Source organism: Grampus griseus (genome assembly GCF_964374135.1).
Source record: "Grampus griseus genome assembly, chromosome: 7".
NCBI lineage: Eukaryota > Metazoa > Chordata > Mammalia > Artiodactyla > Delphinidae > Grampus > Grampus griseus.
In genome coordinates this window covers 10,786,963-10,801,686 of record NC_139001.1, presented here as the reverse complement: position 1 = coordinate 10,801,686, position 14,724 = coordinate 10,786,963, and the positions used below count along the sequence as shown (strand labels likewise).

The window sequence follows — 14,724 nt, the reverse complement described above, 5'->3', positions numbered from 1 at the left end:
ATTATGGAAGTAAATTCAAATTACAGAATATCATCAATAAAATGGATCTCAAAGGTGAAAAGGTTTCTATAACACCTGCATTTTTTCTCTTATGCCATGGATGTAGTAACCTTTTAGTACATTGTCTTTTGGTACACACAGATATGTCTGGTTTTCAAATTAATAATGACTTAGGTAGGGCTCAGGTGTGTATGCGTATGCCCCTGCTAACTTACTTCATGAAATCTGAGGCCCAGAAATAGGGAAATGTATCCTCTGATCACACCCTCTTTGAATTACCAAGGACTTGCTTTCCTTTTCTAAAGAGCTGACCAGTGTTTGTTCTTTTTTCTGAATTGCCCAGCACACATCAAATATTTCTCAAAGACCATGACCATGGCTTTTGTGACTGCTGGTAGGTTGTGATTAACAGGCTACAGTAAAATGGGATGGTAAATTAATGTTTACAGAACTAAAAATACGATCAGTAACTACAGCTTTGAGAAAAACAAAAGCTAGATTTATGCAGGAAGCAATATTGTTCTCCTAAAAGATGCCAGATTACTCTTCAGAGGGAAAAGAAAAGGCAATATTTCTGTCTAATTCTCAAACGTAAGTCAGGAGAAAATGCTATGAAACATGTAATTTCTTAGGACACTTTGAGTAGTTAAGTTGGAAGCCACTAAGAGGTCAGGCACAAAAAGGCTACACTAAAGTGAAACAAGAATAAGCGAGTTTGTGGGAAACAGTCATGGAAATGTCATTTTGATAAAAATTTCAGAACATTTCATGGTTTTAAGTAATGGGAAGCAGAGATCAATGAATTAAAGTCTTGATGGTGAAAAGTAATATCCTTCAAATACTTGATGTATAACAGACCTGAGAGATTCCTCGGATAGAACAGAAATAGTCTTGTTTTTATCCGTACTGAACCAATAATGCAAAGCAGCAGTATTTATCTTGCAAAAGTCCTTGCTGCATTTCCTCACCTCTCCTGTGATGGTGGGGAAACAGCCATAGACAATACATAAAAGAATGGACGTGACTGTGTCTCAATGAAATTATTTACAAAAACAGACAGTGGGCCAGATTTGGCTTGAGGACTGTATTTTGTCAATTGCTTCTCTAGAAAATTAAGGATATGAAATCATAAGACTTTACTTTCCCAGTTAATTGTTGCTTGGCAAATGTAATTGGAAGACCTGATTTCAGGCAATAACTCCATCACTCTATGTTCCTGGACAAACATTTAACCTTTCGACACTCACACACCTTTCTTTACTTATAATACCTACTCTGGCTATTTCATAGGGTTTCTGTAAAAACTCGGTGAAATATTATTATTTGCCCTTTTCATCTTGCATGGGCAGCGTGTATTATTAATGGCTTCCTGGCATGGATAATTAGTATTAAAAATAAAAAAAATTTAAACAAGAGATGACGTTAATAATAGTAGGACTACAAATAAGAAGGCAAGTAAATGTCTGCACAGCTGATTTGAAAGGGGCTTAAAGCCTGCATGAATTTTTCTCGTAACCATCAACACACTAAGAAAATGTCAGTCTTTGACCTACGGGGTTGGGATAGGGAGGCTGGGAGGGAGGCTCAAGAGGGAGGGGATATGGGGACATGTGTATGCATATGGCTGATTCGCTTTGTTATACCACAGAAACTAACACAGTATAGTGAAGCAATTATACTCCAGTAAAGATCTATTAAAAAATAAATAAAAGAAAAAAAGAAAACATCAGTCTGTTAGTATCACATTTTTAAAATATTCATACATAAATATTATTAATTATAAGCTACTCATATTTTTGGTTTTGTTTTCAAACAAATGATGTGATGTAAATTTTCATGCACCACAGGAATTCATATTTTTGTGTCATCTGAAATGTCTTGTGGGGCTTCATTTTAGGGAGTTTCTAAAATGTTCACCATTGATTAGTTGTGAAAGTGCTTTCATAAACTAAAAACCTAAGTGGACTTTGCCTAAGCAAATCAATTCTCCATACAGTTTCCAGGCACATGAACAGGGCTCAAGTCCAATTCTTTGCTTTCCCACTTTCGAATAACTTCTCTTTAGATCAAAGAGATCTCTGCCCATAAGAAGCGTGAGAAAGGGTTGTGATGGATAGAAGGAAGAGGGCATCTTTAAGACAAAGTTACTGAAGGAAAAAAAAATAGTAAAATTGAGTTGTCATAAGAATAGCTCAAAGCCTGTGACACTGATTGATGAATTCCCTTTGCAGTTACTAACGTAAACCAAATATACATCCCTAGTTCTTTGCCTCTTAAGAAATTCAGCCGGAATGTGCTTTCACAGACTAAAACATTAGAACAGCAACACTCTGCTGAGTTAATAGAACACCACACTGAAGGTCAGTGCAAAAAAGTAAAGGTAGGAAAATTATGCTGCTTTCACTAATCAAGCAAAATATCACTTTCTTCCAATACTGGACTGTCAAGAACAATGAATAAGCATTTGAAAAGAGGCTTCAAAATTGGAAGGAACCTTTGAGGTCACATAGGCAAGTCACTTGAGAATTTGTTGTGATAAGTAAAGTATGGCCCTTAATTTTAATATCAGTTTTTGTAGCCTGCACCAGCCTCATATTATTAATGTTATTAGATGAAAATTGCAGTGACCAGAGAATTTTCTTTGATATAGATATATCTATCCATGATAGAAAATACACAAAATTCTGGTGATTTCAAGGATACATGACTAAATTCTCTTGTAGGTTGATAATATAATTTATTGGAACAAATGAGTGACATAAATAGACAACTGGGTTTGCTATGCAGTCAGTACTAGAGAGAACGACTCAGTTTTAGCTATTTGACTTTTATCATCCTTTGCCAGACCTCATTTAATGTCTAAGTAGCTTCCAGCCAACAACTATATTGTGAATCAATTCATGCAGTATCAAGGGTAACATTTCACGGTCTATTTTGTGGGCTGATGATGAAATTATATTCCTTAAAGTTGAAAAATCAATGCTATTTAACAAGCTTTTTTTTTTTTTTTTTTGCTGTACGCGGGCCTCTCACTGTTGTGGCCTCTCCCGTTGCGGAGCACAGGCTCCGGACGCGCAGGTTCAGCGGCCATGGCTCACGGGCCCAGCCGCTCCGCGGCATGTGGGATCTTCCCGGACCGGGGCACGAACCCGTGTCCCCTGCATCGGCAGGCGGACTCTCAACCACTGCGCCACCAGGGAAGCCCTGGCTTTGCTATTAATTTAATCTGTGGCTTTAAGCAATCTTCCTCCTCATTGCTATTTTGTTTTCTCACCTGAAAAGTGAATGGAGTGAACAATATATCCTCTCAGGTTTATTCCAGCTCTTGGGCTCTGCAATTTCACCAATGGAACTTTAGTCACTTAGCTTGGCAGAATAGGAGAACTCTAGTACATTTTGTTTGTTTAACATGTGATGTAAATACACTCACCAAGAGCTATTTTATTTTGGTGCTACCGCTAGGCTCTGTCAAATCCATACTGTGATTGTGTTCCCAGTGTCAAATAGTACCAATGTCAAAGTGCTTCTTCATTGGCCTGTCATTTAGCATAGTACTTTAAAAACTAGGATAACAGTGGTGAATCATATTCATATTCCCTTGGAATTCATCTTTAATTCAATTAAAAATTAGAGTCATGGTCTTGAATTAGCTACTGAATTGACTCAGCAGTCCCTGGAGGAATTATATGACGCTGAGGGTGGGAGTAGGGGACTGGTAATGTAATTATTTGTACCACTGGAACCTTAAAGTAAGTCTAGACATTTGACGCTACAAAGGAATTCAGGAGAAAAAGATACCAAGATATCAGTGGACTTTTAAGGTTGCTAAGGACTTCTTTGTTTTTTTGATTTTTGCTTTCTGTGTTTGCTTTAGATTTTTGCACATTAAATATTTAGAAGAAATATGTGGGGCATTAAACAATAAAATAGTGACAGTGGGGCTGAAAAGGCACAGCCAGAACTGAAAAATAAAAGCAACTTTTTTTTTTTTGTGGTACGCGGGCCTCTCACTGCTGTGGCCTCTCCCGCTGCGGAGCACAGGCTCCGGACGCGCAGGCTCAGCGGCCATGGCTCACGGGCCCAGCCGCTCCGCGGCATGTGGGATCTTCCCGGACCGGCGCACGAACCCGCGTCCCCTGCATCGGCAGGTGGACTCTCGACCACTGTGCCACCAGGGAAGCCCAAAAGCAACTTTTGATAACCAGTTAGAGATGAAGCGTGAGGGAGAAAAATAAGATGAGTGTGATTCGGAGGATTATAGCTTGGGAAAAGGTGTAGATTACACAACTATCAATAGAAATTTTGGGAGGAGGAACATATTTTTGGATAATACCCAAGTTATGTTGACTATGGGTTATTTTTTAGATTTTCAGGTGGGTGTATCTAACAGGCACTTAGAAATAAGTCTGTAGTCCTCAGATGGTGGTCATTGGTATAAAGATGTGGCTGAAGCCATGAGGTAAGGATGAATGATCCAGTGAGAGGCTTTTGCAAAGACCTTTGGGAAAAGCCACATTTAAGTGCAAGGTTGTGGGGAGCAGAAGTCCAGGAATAGGACAAAGAAGAAATGATCCTAGAGGTAAGGAAATAATTAAAAGAGAGAATGATGTTCCTGAAGCCATGGAAAAAATAGCCAGTCTTCAGAAGCTGGGGGGGTATATGTTTAGTTAGTGTTCTGCTCAAACCTTAGGAACATAAGCAGTGACAACATGTTAGTGGATCTGCTGTCACAAATAAGAGCAATTTCAGCAGAAAGGTAAGATAGCCAGATAGTAGCCAGATACTAGCCAGAGACAATACACTTTTTGTTAGTTTTTAAGTCTGGTGGTCAAGAGAAGAAGGAACATAGGGTGAGTGGTTTCACAGGGAGCTAAGGTCAAGGGAAGTGTTTTGCTTGTTTTACTATTTGCTTTTTAAAGAGGATATGGAGTAACATAAGTATTTTTAAGGAAGGAGGAGAAGTATATATGTAAATATATGTGTACACGTAAGAATGCTGTGGAGAAGAGTACTTTCATTAAGAATGATGACATTTGTTCTCTTTTAAGACAAAGCAATTTTGAAGGAATACAATATTGAAATAATTGACAAACTAACTGTCAGTTCCCAGTGAAGTCAGTAATGCAGGAAATTAGTTAAGTCCCCCAGGAATTAATCTGAAAGACATAATGCAATATTTTCCCCCAAATTGTCCTGAATAAGTAATGATTAAAAGTTGACAAAAAATTTGAAATGACTGTTTTGTATAAACACAGATTGACTGACAAGTCTGTAAGAATTTTTGAGGCAGCAGGCTGGTTCCAGGGCAGCCTGGGGTACAGAAACAGAATGGGCAAAGGGACATAGGTGTTTGAAGAATGGCAAGTATTCTAATGAACCCAGGGAAAGGGTAGTGAGGGAAAGTGAGGGCTGACTGAGAGGCAAATTTGGAAAGGGCAGACGGTGGAGGACCTTGAATTGGATGTTTGGGTGCAAATGTACTTACAGGATTGATTTTTATCTTTTGGACCATTTTTTCTTTGTTAGGTCTTCATGAAGTCAATTGCTTACTTACCAGAACAACATTTCAACAGAAATATATATATATATATATATATATAATATATATAATGTGTATATAGTGTATATATGTAATGTGTATTTATATATATATTTCAATAGAATACACATTATATATTTATATACACATATAAATAAATTGGTATAATTCATGTCCACTGTCCTTTATATTCCAGGTTAGGTAAGACTGTATTTTCTAAATCATCCTCTGAGAATAAGGCCACAGAGGGTGGTATTGTCTGCTTGTGGAGAGTGGTAACATTTTGGATAAGCTAATTCAGGTAATGAGAAAGGAAGTTCTAGTAATGTACTTGGTCCTGGACTCATACAATTTTTGAGCTGGAAAGCACTTAAGAGATTGTTTAGTGACAGGGATCCTAAATTCAAATGCAAATAGAAGTTAGCAGGTAACAAGAATGAGGCCAGGTGGACACAAGGTGAAATGACAGATGTCAGAAACGAGTCCCACGAGCTGATTCCATCTGATACGGGTGGTCTGTTTTGAAAGAAAATTTTATTGCTGGCCAACATTTAGAAATCAGATTTCCTGTAGAAAACTAGATTTCTGACTTATTTTGAAATATTAGAAGATCTTCAACACAAGACCTGTATTAGCATTTGAAATCAAGGTGAATTGACATGCCTGATCTTTTTAGCTTGTGGGGAAAAGTGTGGAAGGAAATAACCAGTGTCAAGAGTAGATCCTTTAACTAGTAGAGTTAGGGAGCTTTTCTTTCTTACTGCTCTCAAATGTTCTGTTTTGAAATTGCATTATATTTGATAAAAGAAAGAAAATAAGTTATAAGTAAAAATGATACATCCCAGTCTAAAAACTGGTTGCCTGGGACGTCCAAGTGGTACTGAATTCTGTTTTGTGGTAGAAGCTAGGGCCATAAACTAATTGATCTTGACCTACAGGCAGGTGTCCTGAAGCGGCTTTGACTGTCTCGTGAGCCTTTCACTTTCAGTCCTTCCTCCTAGTGCACATGGCCTTTGATGAGAGCTACAAGAGGACTGGGATCTTTTGGGGGAAGCAGAGGCTGTTTCCTTTCCATGTCTGTGCAAGAGTGAGGCGGCAGCTCAGTTTGAAACACATGAATAGGAGGTACCTTAGGGGAGACTAGAGATTAAAATTTCAGAAACTTGAGAGCAGCAGTTGCAACTGGGTGTGATGCTGCCCCTTGCCCACCTTCCCCAGCCAGGGGAAGTTGGTGATACCTGGAGACATTTTTGGTTGTTACAACTGGAGAGTAGGTGCTACTGGCATCTAGTGGGTAGAGGCCAGGGATGTTGCTAAATAGCCTATGATGAACAGGAAAGCCCCTGCGACAAAGAATTATCCAGCTTAATAGGGCAATGGTGCTGAAGGTTGAGAGACCCTCCCAGAAGAATTCATCCCTGGGTACTTAGCAAAACTATCCTACTCACTGCTGACAGACTGTCTGCTAAACACATTGTATACTATTAAAGCAAGCCTGAGGCATAACTTAGCAATGGGCAAAGTTTCCTTCACTCCTTTCAGCCAATTCAGATGCTTCTGGCAAGTACATTGAATGACTCCAGATAATCCAATTAAATTCCACCAACATCACAGATGCTATGGACCAGCGGACATGCCAGGTACTGTCTGGAATATACAGTGAGGGCTGTCTCTGGCCTTCAAAAGAGTGTAATATCCAAGGATGGAAGGGCAGGAATTCTGCTTGCAGCACTTTCTCATTTCCTAATAAAGGCTTAGGGTGAGCTTGTCTCATTGTTATAAAAGAGAGGAAATAGTACTCCAGAGGCTTGGAACTGAAAACAGACATCCTATGGTGGTCATTAGCCAGGCCCACTTTTGTATTTCTTCCTCTTATTTATTTGTTTTTAAACTTCAGTCTCTAAGTTATGAAAAAAAAATTAACGCTATTACTTCTAACTAGTTTTCCTGGGACTTTGGAAAAATGGATTAAGAAAGACAAGTTAAACCAAACAATTCTGCTAAAAAGATATCTAAATTATGTAGTCAACATCCTTGAAGCTTAAAGGTACTTTAATGAGAAACACTGTTTATTGCTGTTGGTTTTTCTCGACTGATTGGCTTTCAACTCAAAGGAAATTTGCCGTAATTGCAGAAATTGTATGAAAATGGAAACTCAAACCAAATCTGAGCTATTATAATAATGCATTCTTCTGTCAAAAGGAATTTTAAAAAATTTGAAAAATGGTTTGAACACCCAGGTTTAAAATTACACTCAGGTCTATTCATCTGTCTGTACTTTTAGTGGCAAAAATACCACTAAAATACTTCATTGTGTACTTGAAACTCGACTCACGCGCTTAACAAATAATCTCTTGCTTTTGAGGGGACCCTGAAAGATAGAGATCCCTGTATGTGCGCTTATCAGAACCCCAGCTCTCAGTTATAAGCTCCTTTCTTTTTTTTTTTTAAACATTTGAGATAGGAGATTGTTTTAATGCCAATTTTTGCAATATACTAGAAATCCTACTTCTTGCAAAAATAATCAAACATTTGATAAAATATTTATGTTAACTTGAAAATGTGCAAAGATATACATATATTTACTAAATATTTATTTATTTATTTAAATTAAAAAAATTGAAGTATAATTTTTTTCTAATAATATATATATTTTTAACATCTTTATTGGAGTATAATTGCTTTACAATGGTGTGTTAGTTTCTGCTTTATAACAAAGTGAATCAGTTATGTATATACATATGTTCCCATATCTCTTCCCTCTTGCGTCTCCCTCCCTCCCACCCTCCCTATCGCACCCCTCCAGGCGGTCACAAAGCACCGAAGCTCCTTTCTTCATCCACACATTCTTCCTGGTGTGACTGATCTTCTCTACTTTCTGAGGGTCACCCTGAAGACCCTCAAATCTCTTCTCTCTCCTCCTGATCTTGCCAAAAACTCCCACTTGTAATCCAGCTACCAGGCTGGATTTCCACTTGAATGAGTAAGAGACACCCAGCATCACCCCCTCCTCCTACCTCCAACCAGTTTCCGCCCCCCCCCACCCCGCTCAGTCTTCCCCATCACAGTAAATGAAACTTCCATCCACCTAGGAGCTTATGCCAAAATCGTAGGACTTATCCTTGACTTATCTTTCCTTCATTCAATCCATTAACATGTCCTGTTTTGTTTTGTTTTTTAAACATCTTTATTGGAGTATAATTGCTTTGCAATTTTGTGTTAGTTTCTGCTGTACAACAAAGTGAATCAGCTATACATATACATATATCCCTATATCCCCTCCCTCTTGCATCTCCCTCCCACCCTCCCTATCCCACCCCGCAATCCCACCCCTCTAGGTTGTCACAAAACACTGAGCTGATCTCCCTGTGCTGTGCAGCTGCTTCCCACTAGCTACCTATTTTACATTTGGCAGTGTGTATATGTCAATGCCACTCTCTCACTTCGTCCCAGCTTACCCTTTCCCCTCCCCGTGTCCTCAAGTCCATTCTCTACATCTCTGTTTTTATTCTTGTCCTGTCCCTAGGTTCATCAGAACCATTTTCTTTTTTTAGATTCCATACATATGTGTTAGCTTACGGTATTTGTTTTTCTCTTTCTGACTTACTTCACGCTGTATGAGAGACTCTGGGTCCATCCACCTCACTACAAATAACTCAATTTTGTTTCTTTTTATGGCTGAGTAATATTTCATTGTATATATGTGCCACATCTTCTTTATCCATTCATCTGTCGACGGACACTTAGGTTGCTTGCTTCCATGTCCTGGCTGTTGTAAATAGAGCTGCAATGAACATTGCGGTACATGACTTTTTGAATTATGGTTTTCTCTGGGTATATACCCAGTAGTGGGATTGCTGGGTCATATGGTAGTGCTACTTTTAGTTTTTTAAGGAACCTTCATACTGCTCTCCATAGTAGCTGTATCAATTTACATTCCCACCAACAGTGCAAGAGGGTTCCCTTTTCTCCACACCCTCTCCAGCATTTATTGTTTGTAGATTTTTTCATGATGGCCATTCTGACTGGTGTGAGGTGATACCTCATTGTAGTTTCGATTTGCATTTAGCGGATTCTCAACCGCTGCACCACCAGGGAAGCCCTAAATTAGTTTTTAATTTAAAAAAGTCAAGGGTCCTGAAAAGTCCAAATCCTACCACTCATGTCAAGGACCTCTACTAAGATAATGCTTCTGCTGTTGGGTTTGAACAATGGCTTCCAATTTCATTATCCTCCTCCACATTTCCCTTTTAAATAATTAGGTTAAAAAAAGAACACGGTGAAGGTTGGTATATGATTTTTTTCTCAGAATGGCAAATCAGAAATAAAATTGTATAGTTTGATTGGAGAACTCTATTTACAAAAACAAAACCACAGTTTTCATATTTGATATCTTTTGAAAAAAATTTAAGGGTAAATTTCAGGGGCCTTCTAAGTCAGACTTCATGTTTGGCTGGCCTATAGCATTTCTTTTTTAAAAATTTTATTATTTTAAAAATTTTTTTATAGGAGTATAGTTGATTAAAAATGTTGTGTTAGGGCTTCCCTGGTGACGCAGTGGTTGAGAGTTCGCCTGCCGATGCAGGGGACACGGGTTCGTGCCCCGGTCTGGGAGGATCCTACATGCCGTGGAGTGGCTGGGCCCGTGAGCCATGGCCGCTGAGCCTGCGCGTCCGGAGCCTGTGCTCCGCAGCGGGAGAGGCCACAGCAGTGAGGGGCCCGCGTAAAAATGTTGTGTTAGTTTCTGCTGTACAGCAAAGTGAATCAGTTATACATATACATATATCCACGCTTTTTTAGATTCTTTCCCATACAGGCCATTACAGAATGCCCATTTCTGACAGCTTCAAACTGCTCTTCACTAAGACACCTCATTTTACCTGTGAAATGAAAGCAGTTCTTTATTGAGATAATGACCAAAAGTTATTTTTGAAGCTTGTTTGATGCTTGAGAACAAACAGCTGTACTGACCCATGCCCATAACACCCTGAAGGGTTTCTATGCCTGAGATTGTCCCTCAATAAAAATTCTAAATGAACATCTTGAATTCAGAAAACATTGGTCCTCGGAGGCACTTATTTCTAAGAAACTGCAAATCCAGATACTTGGAGTTCAGCATGATGGATACCAAGCCAATCAAAATTGGATATAAAAAAGTTGGCTACTAAGTTTGATCAGGAAGAAATGAGTTAAAGAAGCAACAATGAACATAGAGTGGGGTACCCCAGAGTTATGAATAGAGTATAAAGCAATAAAATATGGGAAAGCTTTGCTACAGTTTCCTCAGAATCTGTTGTGATTTTTTGTTAATAGATTTAGATTTGGGATTATTTCCTAAGACTAATTTTTTAAATTAAACTTTAATGAAGATATTATTTTAAAATACAGTTCTATTTTTTTTAATTTAAATTACAACTTCATTGTTATCCTTTTGCGGATAATTTGTTTTGAAAAGGAATTAAGCACTTTTTCCCTGACCATTTTAGTGACTCCTTCCTCGTGTATGGCTATTTTGATCAAGAGATCCTTGTCCTGTCAAGCATTGCTGTTGATCAACTCTGTTTTCCTCTAGATAATAGCTTCCCCTCAGCAATGTCCAGCTCTGGATTCTGTTTCTTCTCCTCACCCTAGAAATCTGTGCCCAGTAAGAAAGAGAGAAAGGACTCAGAAACTAAGAAAAAGTAACTACAAGATACTTTTTGAGAGATTGGTGTTCATTTTTCATAGGAATTCTGAAATTTTTTTAGTTTAGAGTCATAGACAATTTTTAACATTTGTGTCAGTTTCATTTATTATAAACTCTTGCAGGAAAACTAACCTTCCAGTATGCCTTTTACTTGTGTTTAGATTTTTCCCCTTTGGGGAAGTATAGAAAGAACCATAAGGGCAGTATGAATCCGCTAGCTCAAGCTCACTGATGTCATCTGAAACTATAAAGGGACAAAGAATTAAGGAAGAAAGTCATACAGTTTTAAGTTCAAATTTGAGTTCATTGGGATTGGGGGCGTGTGAGTAGAGTTTTCTTATACTTAGGAAAATCCAATGGTAATCTTAAATTTGGCTATAAATTTACCATTTCTAATTGTAGATCTGCAATATAGATTCCAAAAATAAAAAGTTTAGAAAAGACCTCTTTGCCCTTTATTACACCATTTTTTGTGCCCCAACTTTGGTGCCTTCTCCAAACGGCAGACTCCTTAATACAGGAGCCGCTTTGATGACAACTTTGACTAGAGTGTAGATGCTGATAGCTTTTACTCTCCATTTCTCTTCCTTTTACAATTCAAAGCTGTGTAATTAGAGATCCATATCAGCAAATGCCTGAATTTTCCACCTCGTCTCAGAATTGAATTTGCAAAGAAGGTATCGCTGTTAAATTACTTGCCACCTAAATCCTTTTTCGTTTTTCGCCAAAGATTTTTAAGCATCAACTGGTTTTCTGGACAAGGGATTGAAAAATCCCCAAAATAGCAGGATCAAAATCATTTTGCCTAAACAGAGATTGAATTAAGTCTGTTGAATGGACTCTGCTTTCCTTGTGCTATGAGACTGCAGTGTGAAATGTTATACATCCTCTGTCTGCCAGTTCTGGTTCTGCTCATTATATATAAAAAGCTCCTCCATCGCATTTTCAGCTTCCTTTTTTCTCTTTTTCTTTTTCTTTTTTTTTTTTTTTTTTTTTGCGGTACGCGGGCCTCTCACTGTTGTGGCCTCTCCCGTTGCGGAGCACAGGCTCCGGACGCGCAGGCTCAGCGGCCATGGCTCACGGGCCCAGCCGCTCCGCGGCATGTGGGATCTTCCCGGACCGGGGCACGAATCCGTGTCCCCTGCATCGGCAGGCGGACTCTCAACCACTGCGCCACCAGGGAAGCCCCCTTTTTTTTCCTTTTAACAGAAATGCTGGCATGCAACTCACCTCCAGGAATAGCTCAGAGCTGATGCTCTCAACTTAGTCATGAGAATTACATTTCTCTCCTCTTTGGAAATATTCTCCCCCAGTCTCTGTAATCATGACCCCATAAGAGCTAGGCGACTGCAGTTAAAATGAAACATATAGTTTTGTAGAACATATAGGAAGCAGACTACTTCATATAGGAAGGAGAAATCACGTTGTTGATTTCTCATATCAACAATACGCCCTTACATTCTAAGCCACAAGAAATATTTATCTATAAGGACGTCTCTTCCCTTGAAAAGGAGGGTTTTATACGTAAAGCTCAGATCCAGTATATAACATTAAAAAGCATGCCTGTATATTTCTTATGTTGAAAATGTTTTCAAATAATGACTATAACTTATAAGAATGGTAGAACATTTTTACACAGTTTTCATGTTGAAAAATACCTACTAGTAGGAGTTATAAAATATATTGAAAAGAATCCAAGAGCGCTCTTGAATAGGCTTTTATTTCTCATCATATGATGCTATTTCTGAATCTTTTACACAGTCAGTTTTGAAAATGAAAACATCGTTTTTCCTTTTCAGAGAAATGATAAGATTAATTTACCTGTTGAAATGAGCAAAACAGAAGAATCATGAGCTTCTGCCTGTTATTTTGTTAACACTGTATAAACCAGTTATGTATTTTCAAAAGGATGCTTTCCAAATCTTGTACTTAATGATTACGTCCTTGGTAGGAGTACATATGCCCGACTCCCCACTTTCTCAGCCCGCATCCCCAGAGTTGTGTTTACTTACAGAAGCACAGTTTTCAGACTTGTCTTCCACAAAACCAATTTGACAGGGCGTCCTCTGATTCTGCAGCCAGTAGTCTGTAGATTCCAGCAGGCTGTTGCTGCGGAGAACCTGAGGGAACCAAGACAAACTTCTCAGTGTTATTGGCAAGATTATCTATTTAAACGAGGAACTCTTGTCTGAAGAATCTGTAAGTGTTTTGTTTGCCTCAGAGCATCTGGATATTAGAAAAAACTTCCAGGATAACAGCACCTCTAGAAGGTGTAAAATATTCAACCAGGAATCCAGTTTAGAGGGATACATTGAAGTGAATACTGTTGTTTCTTCTCTCATCTAATTCAACATCTGGAAACTTCAGTGTACCTGTGACTTTTGCATAATTTGCAGTCAAGTGATTTTTTTGGGGTATGGTTCAATTGGCAATAGGGAATCAAACTTCATTTAAGTGTTGGAACTCTTTTACATTCTACAATATGAACATTTTCGATTAAAAAATGTAGTTTCTCCATTTGGTACAATACTGTTACCGAAATTATGATTCTTTAGTTCTTCAGCTTTGATAATATATCTGTGAAATAGGGCACAGTTCTTCTAGAACACTTAGGATACTATATTAAATTTTAAAATGATTAGGAATAAGTAAGTGTCTTACAACAACCCTTTCCCTTGTAGAAGCAGTATGGTAAAGCAAAATCAATTTCAATACATAAATGAACAACACCGACTGTGATTTACAAATGCCTTGTTTCTGGGCTTTGATTTTAAAGCAGTGAAGAAAAATTGCATTTCTGAGCCAAAACATTCTGAAGATTCAATCTCATAAACAAACAAATGACTCAACTTCTGATGTGCCTTAACTCTATTCAAATATTGTATAGGATTTTTCTCATCTTATATAAGATCTCCAATGCTCTCCTGGTACCCTCTGCTTTATTAAGGTACATGTCTGCTACTATTTGACAACTACCTTCACTTAATTAATATAACACATTTAATCAGTTTGGTTAATGCCACAAAAATAGAATGACACTTCAATTACATTTCATTTGCACAGTGAAGGATTGTCTTCTTTTGTTCTATAAAGATAAAAGTACATTAATTTTTGTCTCTGCATGTTGAGTTAACCAAATATGTCTGACACATTTTTCTATAACATTTTTGTTTCAGCTAAGTGATATTATTACTTTTAAAATATTTTTCCCACTCAATGTTTATTATTCCTGGAGATGACAAATTTTCATCATTCTTTTCCAGAACAGTACAAAGAGACACTTTGATGAGAAGGTAATTGAATGACGAACTTCAGTTATCACTGCAGACTCAAGTTGGCAATGCCAAGATTTTATCTAAACTGTGGTTCTTAAAGTGTGAGCTGGGACCCCCTAGGGGTCACTGAGATCTTTCAGAGAGTCCAGAAGTCAAACTATGCTTATTATAATACTAAGATTTTATTCACCCTTTTCATTCGAATTATCTCACGAGTACTCAGT

The 14,724-nt window shown here is 38.1% G+C and overlaps 1 protein-coding gene across 2 annotated transcripts in view; it reads right to left on the bottom strand.

Annotated features, from left to right (window-relative positions):
* SPHKAP (SPHK1 interactor, AKAP domain containing) overlaps window positions 1-14,724 on the bottom strand; it is a gene marked incomplete at both ends in the record, with an annotated part of 105,495 nt that overhangs the window by 60,632 nt on the left and 30,139 nt on the right. For both annotated transcript variants that reach the window (XM_082657677.1, XM_082657678.1), the window contains one exon: window positions 13,238-13,345. In XM_082657677.1, the coding sequence (XP_082513803.1) occupies window positions 13,238-13,345 (108 nt within the window). The remainder of the gene's footprint in view (window positions 1-13,237; window positions 13,346-14,724) is intronic.